Here is a 14667-nt window from a genome sequence, read left to right as displayed (position 1 = left end):
TTTCCCATCTGCCTCTCTGCCCCTCGTGGCGTGCTGGCCCGTCCCACCTCGTCCACTTGGGCTCCCTGGTGACCGTCAGCAGAGGGCGTGACCGATACTCCATCTGAGATACTCCGTCTGAGAGGACGTGACCGATACTCCGAGGGCAGATTGCCAAAGCATCACTTTCCCTGGCTTTTCCGAACACCCTGTGCTCGCGGGCAGCGTCCGAACCCTTGGTCCATTCGGAGCAGAGCAATCGAGTTAGAACTGACGACTGTGACATTATGCAGATTAACCTACGGGATGTTTTTACTAATTCTTCTTTCCTCACCCAAGAAGTGATGAGATCAAAGCCAAGTGTCCGTCAAATCTACCCGGGCATTTCTGTCCGTTCTTATTTCTTCAATCCAGCGTTAAGAAAACAAAAAGGTTTTCCTTCTTTCGATAATCGTCTCTGTAGCTGTTGTGGCAGCCAAAAAAAACTGAGAATTCTCAAAGCCCCAGATGAGTCGGTCAGGCGGCACTCTCAGTTATGGAAGGGTGCCTGGCTTGGGCTCCTTCCACGTAAAGGGACGACCATCTTTCCAGTTTATAATTTCTTAATTAGGTAACAGATTGCAGGGCTGCTGGAAGGATGACACTGCACACTCCTCCTCTCCGTTTCCCACCTTCCGCGGACACAAGGTCTACCCCCTTCACACGCACCCGTACCCACGCGCTCCCAAACACGCCCACGGGAAATCCTGCAAACACGGGCTCGTTGGTGTCGGTCACGCTGCTGCCACCGCCCAGGAGAAGGTGAGACAGACACCGAGAGGCCCAGGGCAGCTCCCAACTTAAGGCTCATTCAAACAACTCATCGCTTCTGCTCGTTAATTTCTACAGGCTCCAAAACTGTGGCTACTGACTTGGCTGGAAGTCCCACCACAGCAGATGCATCAATAAAACCCGCCAAGCCTTGATGTACGTGCACGTTATCCCACGACCGAGCACTCTGGAGACTTCCTCTCCCATGTTCGGGGTTTTTCTCCCCCCCCCCCCCCCTTCAGGAGCCGCACAACCCAGTAAGAGGGAAAAAGACTGTTAGGAAATTAAGACCTATTGTTTAATAGAACACACGGTCCCAAGGCATTTGCTGTGTCGTGCGTGGAGCGTGTCACGGGGTTTTTCAAATCACACGGCACCCCTACTGCGGAAAACACCAAGAAAGAAGCAGGGATACAATCAACTCTTAAAAACTACGTTCTGAAAAGTCTATCTGCTACCACACATGTGACAGCTACGGCTGCCAGTGGGAAAAAGCTGAAGCGTGTCCTGACCTGTTTCCAGTCGCAGGCTGCCTAATTTTACCGCCGAACCAACGTGGCCATATGTGTGATATTGTTGGAAATACTCCGGAAGGCATCTTCGCGGAACGTTGCGTCGAAGTGTTTTCCTTAACAGCAGTTGGAACCCAAGACCACAAATGGAACCGGTCCTAACATACAATAGTGATGAATTCCTTCCAGGTTTTAGTAACAGAAAAATGCTTCAGCCACCGAGTAGGGATAATAGATGATGATCTCTGGGGAAAGTCTCTAAGCCGTCACTGCTGTTCAGGGGACCCCGTAGCTGGGTCCGTATCCATCAGCTTTGCGTCCCTGCATGTAATTGCTGCTAACGAGCTCACCCGCAATAATGGCCTGTTAAATGGGAACTGAGGAACAAATCTTTCAGGAAGAATTTGAGTCATTTTTCCCCTCGCTACGTTACAATGGCGGCCGTGTATAATAAAAGCAATTAAGTGTTCTCTATTTAATACCTCACTGTGTCACTCAGCAAACCTCATGTCCCTTTCTTCACCTCTTTTATTACCGACGACACAAACCTCACTCATTAGTCTGGATCGCTCAGAGACCCTCCACGAGCGGGGGGCAGGCGGGAGTGACGGTCATCACGTCAGCGCCGCTCACCCTCCTCTCGAGGCCCCCGTCCGAGCTGGCCTCTGAGCTGCCCTGGCTCCTCGGACCTTCCACGGCACGGTGCCCCCTGACACGCCTGCCCTGTGGCTAGCTGACACGTTCTGTCCCCCGTCTCTCAGCAGGTGCTGCCATTCTGCCCCCCGTCCTCACCGACACCTGGTGCTCAGCGGGTCTCAACACCCCCTCTCTGCTGTGGACTCTTCAATGCTAGGCCTGACAGTAAGTCCTGCCTCCTCTCCCTCACGCCGCGGGGAGCCCGGGCGGCACCTCGTCCCCCAGCAGCTCTCGCAGATGCCTGGCGGCCCCCCGGCCTTCCCACCTGCCTCATTCCTGCCACGGGGGACTAACCACGGCATCTCACGTGCACTGGCCCACAGTGGCACACTCCTTCCGCAGCCACCGCTACCCAGACTTCTGACCCAACGGAAGACCCCCCTTTCCTACTGCTGGTCCCTCCTGGTTTCACTTCCCTCCATGACCCCATGAGTGTCCATGGTTCCTCGAGAAAAGCACTCCTTCAAAAACGCCTTTAAGTCCCAACTTCACTACCTGCCAAATTTGCAGCCCCAGCTGGTACCAAGCACAGGACCCCAACGAGCCCACCGATCCACCAGCGGCCCACACGGTCTTCGATCATCTCCTGACTCCTTCCTCCACCACGAGAAGGGCCCTCTCCCAGAAGCCAGAAGGTTCTGGAGGGAGCACAGTGAGTTCAAAGGCCCTGGGGTCGGCAGGGGCTTGCCATGTTAGAGCCACAGAGAAGGCGCTGTGGCCGGACAGAGCAGGTGGAGAGGGCCACGCAGGCCTCAGGCCTCTGTCACATGCCGGTGTCCCGCCAGCCTGCAGGGGGAGCCACGGTGCCAGGAGACCGCCCTTATTTCAGGCTGAAGAGCACCTGGCCGCCTGCAGAGACCAGTGTGGACAGGGAACGAGAGGGGAAGCACAGAGACCAATCAGGGAGGCTGCTCAGGAAGCGGTCAGCTTGCGGCGCTGGGAGGGGACGGGTTTCCTGGCACCTGTGAACCACAGCACACCGGGCCACTGCTGGCCGCAGCCACTGAAGCTTCAGGCCCCGCCCGCCATGCAGGGCTCCTGAGGACTGTTCTTTCGCCTGTGGGGACGCAGACATAGGCTCTTGGTGCAGCACTCCGTGATACAAACGTGTCAAGCACCCCATGGAAACCACGCTCAAAAGCATTCGTCTTTAAACTGGGATCCACGGAGGGTACTTCAGGTAAGCTAGAGCCTCTATTTCTCCCCCGTTGCTGGAGCAGCACGCTTGTGCACACGTGTGTGCGCACACGCACACACGCACACACACACACACACAGAATTACCCGGACGACGTTTGCATTTTGATGAGTAAAGAACCACTCTTTGAACCACATTTTTCCTAGGCTTCGTACTGAGCTTTTAAACTTAGCCCCAAACCTGAACAGAAAGGCACATAAACAAAACAAAATACCCAAATTCTGTGTGTGTACACGTTTGGAACCAGTTTTGTGTTAAAACGATACAACCACAAAAACCAGTAAACTAGGAGACGCTAAGAACCTGTTACTTCAAAAGCAACCAAAAACGGACGACCGAACTTCCAGACAAGGAAGAATCCACACTTACCCCTGACACCAGGCGGGAGGTTCGTGGGGAGGGGATATCCACACCCGTGGCCACACGCTGGCGTGGCCCTTACGTAGTTTTGCAAGAACTTTGACCCGTTGGGTTTTCACGAGCTGGCGGAACCGTGTGCGTGGGGTCCGAGGTGTGCTGGGTGAAAACAGGTGTTTCAGACCCCGAATGACAACTTTCCATAATCGAACACAGGACGTGGTGGCTGACGACCAGACCTTCCACAGGTAAACAGCCAACTGTAAGGTGCTTACAAAACAACGTGGGCAACGTATCTCACAAACTCTGCAAAAGACGGTTGGAACTGAAACGCCAGACTGAATCACGGGGCTTCTGAGAAATATTGGGCGGGGGCCTGGGGATCAGACAGGGCACCTCTGGGCCCTGAAGAAGACCGGGAGAATTCACTGAAGGCCGGCCTCGCCCCTGCCGCGGAGCACCTTCCGGCTGCAGAAGAAGACAGAGAGCTCCCTGCAATGCTCTGCAGGTTCCCGGGGCTGGGCCCAGAAAAGGCTGTCAGATAAAGTGGAAAGATCTAGTCCAACAGCCCGAGAATTAAGACACACGTCTCCCTTAGATGCTCCTAGGCAAAGATTTTGTCGGTTCTCAGGAGGAAGGGATGGTAGGAAACATCAGAACCACGTTGTAACTATGGCATTATTGGTTGCGGTACAGGAAGTCACACACCCACAATTACACGAGTCACATGAATTCGTTTGTAATAGAGTCAGCCCGTGAATATGGGGTCAATAATTTATAGCTAACCCCTTCTGTTTACAGAGTCTCAAGCTGGTTTTTAAAAGTTAACTCTCATACCCAGAGGTGACGGGTAACCACGCTGGACAGGTGCGCTGAAGACTGAAGGGCAGGGCCACCTCGCCAAATGTGCTTGATCAGGCCTGTCCACGTTTGAGTGCTTTTCAGGCTTCACCTGAATTATAAGTTCACAGTGGCTCAGACAGCAAGGTGGGCCACAAGCACTCACTCCGAGGACAGGAAGAGGGCAGGAAGTTATCCCACGTGAGACCGCTTCACATTTCTGCAGTGAAAAGCCCAGCATCACATCCCATTCTCGGGTCGGAGCAGGATCAGCCTACAGGTGTGGGGAAGTGAGCCCCAGAAGGTGGACACGACCCCTCTCTCAGCCGAGGGACGGGGTCCAGAAAGCTCAGGGACCATGACGCTTCCTGTTGTGACACCAGCATTTCCCAACCACCCTGAGAAATACAGACATGAGAGAAGGTCTGGAAGTTTACATTGCTAGAGACTCCGGAAAAACCCCGCTTTCTGCCCCCTCCGTGCGAAGGGAAATGCCCAGCTCAGCCCTCACAGATCGGTCCCCAAACCTCTCTGCCGTGGACGCAGGAGGGGACCCCAGACACAGCCGGAGACAGAAGACCAGGCCTCTAGGAACCACCATCTGGGCTCAGAATAGCAAATCACTTGATTAACTTTCCCAACTAGTTAATGGTGCCACCATTAACCAAGAATATATAATCCTTAGAAGAACAAAAGAACATAATAATATTTCTTGGTACACTTTCCTTCTCCAGCACAAAACTTTAAAAATCTCTTTAAGATATGTGCCAGGAAACCACAAGAAATATGTCCACGTTTAATGGCCTAACGATTTCTCTCTGTATTCTAATTTTAGTGCTAAATTTGAGATTCTGGAAGTAGTATAAAAAAAAGAGAAAGTTTTCACTCGGGTTCCTAAGAGGATGATGGTAATACTATGCTTGCATGGATTTAGGCGGTATCTTTAGGCCGCTGAACTTGAAAATATAATACAAATAAAATGATAACGAGAAATTACATGATAGAGAATCCTCTTGTATGTCAAGGTCTGGGTTAGGCGTCTTCCGATATTATTCATTTGCTTGTGGTGTAACCCAGACAGAGGGGCTGTTATCCATAATTGGTATCTGTAACATCTCTGAGTCACTAATCGGCCACACAGTGGTATCCCCACTTCTCTGGTGAAAAATTAAAGTGGTGTGCCCCCCTCCTCGGTCATCAGCAAGTCACTTGCGGAGGGGTGATGACCGTTTGGTGTTCCTGCTCCCGGCCCAGCCCTCCCGGGGCCTCTCCAACTCCTTAAAACTCTGAAGACGGGGGAAGAAAGATTATTACTCTCTCCCGGCGGGTGTATTACATCCTTCAGCAGACTGTGGGGTCACCAAGTGCCACCCAGATACAAGGAACCACACTTTCTTACACATGGTACGACAGGCAGCCTCTGAAGTGCTCCCGACGACCCCCCCGGCCCCCACATTCACTCCCTGTGGAATCCCCTCAACTCACGCGGGGGCAGAGCCCAGTGACATGTTTCTCACAAGCAGAGCAGGATGGAGAAGGCGTAGCTCTCATTAGGTCCTGAGGGCTGGGACTGCTGTCTTTCTGTCACTCTCGGCCCAGCCTGCTTGCTGCTCTGATGAGGGAGACTGCCCCCCAAACTGTGTGGAGACGTCCTGTGGACCCAATGTGCAAAGATGGTCCTGGGCTAGGGCTGGGGGTAGACGGGAGATCAGAGACCTTCCCTTGAGTAGCTGACAATGTAAAAATGGGCAAACAAACCAGTTTACGTCAAACAACTGGGAAATGGAACAACACTGCAGTGAGCCTAAGTAAATGAGAGGAAGGCACACACAATGAATAGTATAAAATTAAACTTAAAGTGTCTCTCCTTCGGTCCTTACTGCCCTCAAGACACTGCCTTACTTACTATCTGTATCCAAGCTCTTGGACTCTCTGTTCTGGTTGCCCCATTCTCTCCCGGCCCTTATCCACCACTTCTACTCCAGCCACTGAATGCAAGCTTCAACCAACCCCAAGTGGGTGCATTTGGAGAGCCCCCAGACCTGGCCCCGGACGCAGCCATAGAGCCCCTTTGTGCTCAGAGGCATGCAACCTAGAAGTGCGGTTGCGGGAGCTCGGTGGGTTGGGCTACCCTTCATGGATGGAGGACAGGGGCTGACAGATAATGCGTCCTCTCCGAGCCTCCCAGGCGGACCTCCAAGATGCACAAGGCTGCACAGAAGGTCCAAAGGCATCCAGAGCGAGTTGGTCACGATGGTGACCAATCTGGTGGCAGAGCATTCCCCCTGGGGCTTCGAGGAAAGGTGCAGGACAGAAAGTGAACCAGGACTTCAGCACCACGGGCATGGCATCTCACACCACAAGGAAGAGTGACATCACCGTGAGAGACAGAGGACCTGCCAGGGCGGAGCCCCATGCTACAATGTTCAGACGTCCAGAGTCCACAGTGGCCAGCTTTCCTCCTCTTTGGGGCATTTCCTTTCTGTTACACACATAATAAGACACTTTGTGGCCTTTTCTCCCATCGGTTTGGACTCTCTTCTTACTCCTTAGAAGATTTATCGTTTATAACCTTTACAACATATTGAACTTTCTCAGACTCAGTCTTATGCCTTCTTCACTTCCATATAGCTCCTGTAACTGTCCCCATGGGTCACGTCATCTACACCCACGGTTGTACTTCCCTCCTTTAAGTTAATTACTTTTGAAATTTTCTCCATTCCAGACACGGCTTATGGGATTCACACCCGTACATATTTTTTAATGTTTATTTATTTTTGAGAGAGAGAGAGAGAGACAGAGTGTGAGCAGGGGTAGGGGAGGGGCAGAGAGAGAGGGAGACACAGAATCCGAAGCAGGCTCCAGGCTCCGAGCTGTCAGCATGGAGCCCAACGCGGGGCTCGAACTCCTGAACCTTGAGATCATGACCTGACCTGAAGTCAGATGTCTAACCAACAGAGCCACCCAGGCGCCCCCCAACCCATCTTTCCAGCTATTTTCTTGTAAATTGTAAACTCTTGTTAAACGCCCCAGAGTTGCTTGAAACTCAGTTCCAGAAGCAAGCCCATGAACAGCCCAAGATATCGCCACCCTCTTTGTAACCCTGAACCTGATGGGCGAGCCCCGTCTTATCTCTAGCCACACTGGGTTTCTCTGTACCTCTTATTCACCACACACACCCTCCCCACCGGACTCTGTCAGAGTCCAGCTGAAGTTCCGATTCCTTCTGGAAACCTTTCTGGGTCTACCTAACAGGGTCAAATTTTTGTTTTATGCTCACGAAACTCCTCTTGGCAGTTCTACGCAAGTGGCACTGGTTATGTGCCTACGTGACTGTATTGCAGGCTCCATGACATAAGGTAGCTTGCCTCTTTTGCACGACTTAGTGCACAAAATGAAACTGAAGATATAAAAGAATAATTGGACATGTCTCCGCAAGACTAGAAGGAGCTTGAATCTTCCTGAGGAAAGAGCCCTGTGTCCAAGCCCTAGAGAAGAACACTTTACCTAGGTTTGCCAGGAAAGTGCTTTCCATGGGCTATCCCATCCAGTCCCCACCTGAGCATGGCTAGATGCCCACTGACCCCTTGTTTGAGGCAGGAAGCTGGGCTCCAAAGAGTTGATTGTTCCAGATAAGCACTTGAGCCCGGGGGCTGCTAGATTTGCAAGTGCACTGTGGGCGGGGCAGCAGAGAGGAGCAGTTGGAAGAATTGCTGTTTTCCTAATGCAAAGTGCAATATTTGGATATTCTGGGTGGAGCTGTGACCCAATGTATTGAAATGTTATTGCAAATGAAACATTTATGCTATTACACGAGAGATGCCTGGTAATTGGACAGTTGGTTCATACAAAACTATTTTTTATGACAGTCTTTTCAATGAGAAGTTGAGTTAGTGCCTAGAAACAAGGTATCCTGGCTGCCTTTGAAACACACAAATAAGGATGTGATAGACGTAGATCCAAAGATAGAATTCCAGTTTCCCTACCATCAGATAGGAATCACATATGGTCATACCAATTTGGGAAACACTGTGTAACCCACATGAGAATATGAAAAGCTTCAACATATCCTCAGTAAAGAAACTTACTTGATTGTGTTTAACTAGAGTTCTTAAATTTATGTGACTATGGAAACTATTTTTTTTTAATATCCAGGGATAATGACACAGACATTAAAAACAAAGTCAAAAGTCCTGGCTTGTGCCATTTCCTCCAGAATTACAGATCTAGACCCTTCCCTTGAAAGCCACCGACTTTTCTAAAAATATCTGCATCTTAAGTTATCCAGTTAGGAAGTTATGTCTAACACCCAACTCCAAGTCGTCCTGCAGAGGGCCAACATTTCCTCCAGAAGAACAGGACCCGTGCTTAGTTGTACGTCTGGTAACTGCTCACTACTTGAAAACCATGCAGGGTTGTTCCTTCGATTCAAGTTTAAAGTATCCATTTGCACAGAATTTTTACAGAGCACACATTTTCAATACTTCAATTAGTTTTACCGTTCACTAAATCCACTCCTAGTTTCTTACACTTTCCTACTCCAACACAGTCCTACCCCAAAGGCCAACGGATGCTGCGTGGTGAGAAACGGTTCCTTCAAGGTTCCTGTGGACAGCCAGTGTTTTTACATGGCAAAGACTCATATTTAGCAAAGTGTTCTTTACCAAAAGAGTCATCGCTTGGAATGGGAGTCCATGGCACTCTTTCAGAAGGGGCATCGGGAAAGACAAGGAAGACCGATGGAGAGTTCTACCACGCACAGAACAGAATCATGGATGTGCCCAGATCCCCCCGATGAGCAGATAGGAGACTCTCTTCTGTAAGATTTGGGAGAACAAATACAAAGTGTTGTGCTGAAGGCTTCTAGGAGCAGGAAGCTCATGAGGAAACCAGGCAACCCATCCTGGTGTTGAGACCCTCCCACTGAGAAAAGAGGCTCTACTAAGATGACCTAGTATCTGTCTTCCTAAGCTTTTCTCACATGGGTGTTGGCTGTGTCTCTCCCAGACAAACCCACGACCAAGGCATTACCCCATCCCTATGAGAGCCTTCAAGTACCTGCTGAGTTTTTTTCTCTTATTCAAGAGTAGAGATGACACTTTTGGTAGTGTCCGTGAAAGGAGCTGAACCACTCTGTGATCCACATCCAACACGCCCATGTGCTTGAGGCTTAGAGAGGCAAGCCCAGGGGTGGGTATAGGACTCGCACAGTCCCAAGGCTGAAGGATGCCTTCTACCACGTCCAGTTCCCTAACCTCCCGCAATCAGATAAAGATGACCAGCTGTTCCAAAGGAGGTGGATGGAAACAATGAAAACTTTTGTGTTATGGACATTAAAACAACAGAAGGTGGAAGAGTGGAGACAGTTTTTCACAAGATGTACATTTTGAGGAAAAAGATGGAAATCTCCAATAAATAATCCAGCTGTCAAATACCTTTTAAAAGAAATTCTAAAAATTCTAGGATTGGGCTTGGATCTCCATGCAAACCAATCCCCCAGGTACTCCAGCGGGATGTAATTCAACAAGCTAGCCTTCTCGTGCCGGGACAAGAGCCTCTCAAACACACCAAGAAGGTGTTCAGGCTTGACTTAAAATCCAGGTACCCTTAGAGCTCACAGAAGCGTCACAAAACCCTGGACAGAATGGTCTCAGAAGAACAGGAAAGGCAGTGGAATTCTGTATTTTGCTTGCCAGAGAATAAAGTTCCACAAATGGACATTTCTAAAGTTGCTAATCTCTTATAAGCTGAACATCTGCTTCACTGATACAAATAAATTTCACCTTCAAGCTCATTTAAAATTAAAGAGCCAAGATGAATTTTAAATTATGAGCATGTTAAAAGAATAAAAGGAAAAGAAAGAGCTAGTTTTAGGCAGCCACTAAAGCCCAGAGTGAGATTTTATAGAAACTTCTGGTGCGATTTTATGGGAAGCTCATATATGAAGTGCTAAAAACAGGGATTTATATAATGAAAAGTGATATTTCAAGTCTTGTCTAGAATACTATGATGGCTAAGAGATAATTAACATTTCATTTTAGTTTAGGGAGAACCTGACAGTTGGTTTTTGTTCTCGGGATAAAATTTATGGTATGATTGAGAAAATGGCAAGAGAAAGAGCTGCACAAAAGGGTAAGATAAATCTTTATAAAAAGACAACTGCTAATCACGTCCCTCAAGAAAATCCTACGAAATTGCCCCTAAAAGGAGTGATTTTTTTTTTTTTTTTTTTCTGCCAAAGGGATTTTTATACCTTTCTTCTCTCCTAGGTGGCAGTGTGGCATAAAAGGAGACTAATTCGGGACCCATCAACCGTTTCAGGATTCCAAGACCACGGAGAATGAAGGTTCAAGGGAAAATACTTAATAGGGTCTCAGAAGGGAGAAACGGTTTTTTATAGACAGAAAAGAATGGTACTTACTGGCTCCACATTGTATGAAAACAGAGCATATTCCTTATCTGGAGAGATTTCATATCGGATGGCTCTTAATGATTCCTAAAAGGAAAAAAAAACACAAATAATTTTATTTTTTTAACATTTATCTATTTTTGAGACACAGAGAGACGGAGTGTGAGCAGGGGAGGGGCAGAGAGAGAGAGAGAAGGAGACACAGAATCCGAAGCAGTCTCCGGGCTCCGAGCCGTCAGCACGGAGCCCAACGTGGGGCTCAAACTCCTGAACCTTGAGACCATGACCTGAGCTGAAGTCAGCTGCTTAACTGACTGAGCCACCCAGGCGCCCCTAAACGCAAAGAACTTTAACGTGTGACATGTAACATAGCTCAGAATCTTGTAGTGAATCTGTGCTTGCTGCTTCTGTTTTCAAAATCTGCTAATATAATTTGTATGCAATAAATTCGCTGAAGTCTATTAAAGATGGCAATATCTTTTCTTTGCTGAATAATATTCAGGCAATTGAGACTTTTGCACATTTTGTTCATTTTTTTTTTCAAATTTCAACAAAGCAATACTTACGGTTATCTATGGAAACAAATCAATAGAAGTAAAGATGAAAACCAATCATCCCGTCCCACAAGACTCTGTCCTCTCTGTACCTTTAAACTTAGAAGCTGACTTTAAGCAGACTGGTCCCCAATTTTTTTAATGTTTATTTATTTTTGACAGAGAGAGAGACAGAGAATGAGCAGGGGAGGGGCAGAGAGAGAGCGAGACGCAGAATCCAAAGCAGGCTCCAGGCTCCGAGCCAACAGCACAGAACCCGACGTGGGATGGAACCCACAGACTATGAGATCATGACCTGAGCCAAAGTCGGACGCTTAACCGGCTGAGCCCCCCAGGGGCTCCAAGAAGATGGTCCCTAAAAGGCAGAATTACATTCTACACATTGTTTTGCAGCTTGCTTTTTCACCATGATAGACACCGGCCCCCAAGTCAGTCCGTGTGCAGAGGACCAGCTGTGTTTCTTCCTTCAAATATCTTCATGGTACACAGGCAATCTTACCCACATGAAATCATCAGAAAGGCTATTTCCCTTCCACTCCCCCCCCCCAACCTTCTCCGCTGTGATTCTGTGCAGACCCCACGCCCACTCTCTGTCCACCTGTCACGGGCAACCCTACCAACGATCATACGGCCACGTGCAAACACACAGATGTGTAACCACAACAAAAAGTGACATCACACCATACATCCCTCACCTGGGTTTTCTTGAGCAACAATTGGTTTGGCCTGAAGTGCTGACCTTCAGAGCTTCCACAGACCTACATGGTGTGGATATCTCTTGATTTACTCAGTCCTTACTAAAGCGTGGTTACAGAAGATTCTTGGTATTCATGGCAGTAATGTTCTAGAAAGTCCCCACGAACTCTGGGTTAGGGAAAACTGCAGCACACTGTTCCTAAGGGAAACGCAGCGCTAGGTTCTGGTGAGGGTCTGGTCACAATACTTTGGTCAACCAATCTATACAGAACCTTGTTTCACATGTGTTTCCGCTTAAAGACATCTTATTTTTTTTAAGTTTTTTTTTTAACGTTTATTTTATTTGTGAGAGAGAGACAGAGTATGAGTGGGAGAGGGGCAGAGAGAGAGAGAGAGAGAGGGAGACACAGAATCTGAAACAGGCTCCAGGCTCCGAGCTGTCAGCACAGAGCCCAACGCGAGGCTCGAACTCACGAACCGCGAGATCACGACCTGAGCTGAAGTCAGACGCTTAACTGACTGAGCCACCCAGGCGCCCTTCAAGACATCTTACTGACTGTATGCCGTTGACTCACTGACACTGAACTCATAGTGAACAACACTATACTCAGCCTGAACAAATCATCTCACAAATGTGTCTTCTCCGGATGGCACATCACAGCCTTCTTGCATTTCGGAACACTACCGCACTCCAGCATTATCCTTGGGGGCCATTTTAAACAGCATAATCACCAAGAAAAAGCACAAAGAACATGGAAAGCAGGGCACGACATAGACCACACACACACACACACACACCTGTTCACAGCATGAGATCTGGAACCCCAATTTTTTGGCCACTATGCACACATCTGGGAATGACTGGAAAAGCACCATGAGTGTTCATCTGGACATTACAGGCACAGTTTAGCACACGGCCGCCTCTGCAAACACAGAAGCCGTGAGCGGCGAGGATGGGCTGGGATGTGTGTCCAGTACAGTTACGACACGCAACATTGCAATAAAAATCCTCACCCACGTTTGTTTTTTATGGAACACATTTCTAAGGGTGGGGCTGATGATGCACAAGTTTTTAAAAAGTGCAAATAGATATTGCCCAGTTGTTTTTCGAAATGTTTCTGGAATTAACACTCTCATTACTGATGAGCGAATGCATCCTTTCTCCCTTCTCTGGCAGAAGTGCTGCTATCCATTCTTCCGTTTGACCCTCTGATGGATGTCAGGTGGTGCCTCGCTGAGAGTTTAGTTCCTATTTCCCTGCCTCGGGCACATTTGATCCTCACTGGATATTTCTGGCAATGCGGATTTTATCTTTAGAAAACTGTCCATCCCTGTCTCCTTGAAGGTACCTGTTATGCTGAGTTTTCTATTTTTTCTGAAGCTCACTCCTACCATGTTTTTATCCCCACTTCTCTTCTCAAGGTGACCAGAGACTAACTTGCTTAATGTCGTCATGATGTCTCAATTCTCCTCTTGGCACAACTCATCACTTGCTCCTCCTCAAAACCCTGTCTCCACTTGGCTTCTAGGACGCACACCTGGTTTTCTCGTACCTCCTCGATGCTTCTCTTCATGCACGTTTGCTGGTTCCCTTCATTTCTCTGACCTCTGAATGTTGGAGTAACCAACATAAATGACTGGGTTTCCTATCAGAAATCACATCCTAGGTGACACCATCCACACTCGTGGCTATGAAATCCAAGTACCTGCTGACGATTCCAAGCGTCACATGTCCAAGACCCTGTGAACCCAACTGGACTTGACCCTGACCTTCAGATGTGTATGTCCCACTGCTTCCCTGGCCCCTCCACTCGAATGTCAAGTGGGAGACTCAAGGTAACATGAATACAATACAGCCCCTCATATTCTGTCCCTTCTCCCTCAGCCCCAGCAACCCCACCCCCTCAGTCGCTCAGGGCAAACTCCTGGCTCTCCTCTCCTCTGTCTCACACATCTTAGATCTAGCCAAGCAGAAACCACTGTTAGGCTATCATCAGAGTCTATTCAGAACAGGCTTTCCTTCCCCCCGCCACCACCCTGGTCTCAGCATGAGTCTTCCGCTCAGGCCATGGCAGTAACGGTGTCCCCAGCGGTTCCAGCGGTGTCCCCAGGCTCTAACTTTGTCCCCTGCACTCTACTCTAGCTGGAGGGGCCGAGGCCAGCTTTTCAGTACAGGAATCATCACCTTGCCCTCTGCTTGAAGCCACACCACCTTGGCTTCCATCACAGTGGGCTAAAAGTCAAAGCTCCCACTGAGCAGTGGGGCTACTCCTTGGTCCCCACCTCCAAGTATGGCCTCTTGACCCTGTGCACCCCAGCCACACTGCCACTGCTGTCTACACCTTCCATGAGCACGCCAGGCACACGCTGGTTTCATGGTCTTCATGACTGGTCTTCCTCTTGCTTGAAAAGCTCTAGACTGTCACCTGTCAGCTTTCTTCTCAGGAGCCTCCTTCTAAGTGAAGACTTCCCTCTCTTCCGTGGCCATGAGATCTAGAAATCTCAATAGGCTTGCCTCCAATTTTTCATAACCCTCATCCCTTATTTTCCTAGGCGTACGCACTATTAAAATAATGTATATTTAACCTATTTATCTTATTTAGTGCCCGTCCCCTCC

At 48.9% G+C, this 14667-nt stretch overlaps 1 protein-coding gene across 1 annotated transcript in view; it reads right to left on the bottom strand.

Annotated features, from left to right (window-relative positions):
• DPP6 (dipeptidyl peptidase like 6) overlaps positions 1-14667 on the bottom strand; it is a 715888-nt gene that overhangs the window by 265094 nt on the left and 436127 nt on the right. The window contains exon 5 of the mRNA XM_047097129.1: positions 10813-10887. Coding sequence (XP_046953085.1) covers positions 10813-10887 — 75 coding nt within the window. The remainder of the gene's footprint in view (positions 1-10812; positions 10888-14667) is intronic.

Source organism: Lynx rufus, unplaced genomic scaffold (assembly GCF_022079265.1).
Source record: "Lynx rufus isolate CCGP_SWC_20201006 ecotype Redwood Valley unplaced genomic scaffold, mLynRuf1.p SCAF_4, whole genome shotgun sequence".
Classification (NCBI taxonomy): Eukaryota; Metazoa; Chordata; class Mammalia; order Carnivora; family Felidae; genus Lynx; species Lynx rufus.
This window is presented reverse-complemented; position numbering and strand designations above follow the sequence as displayed.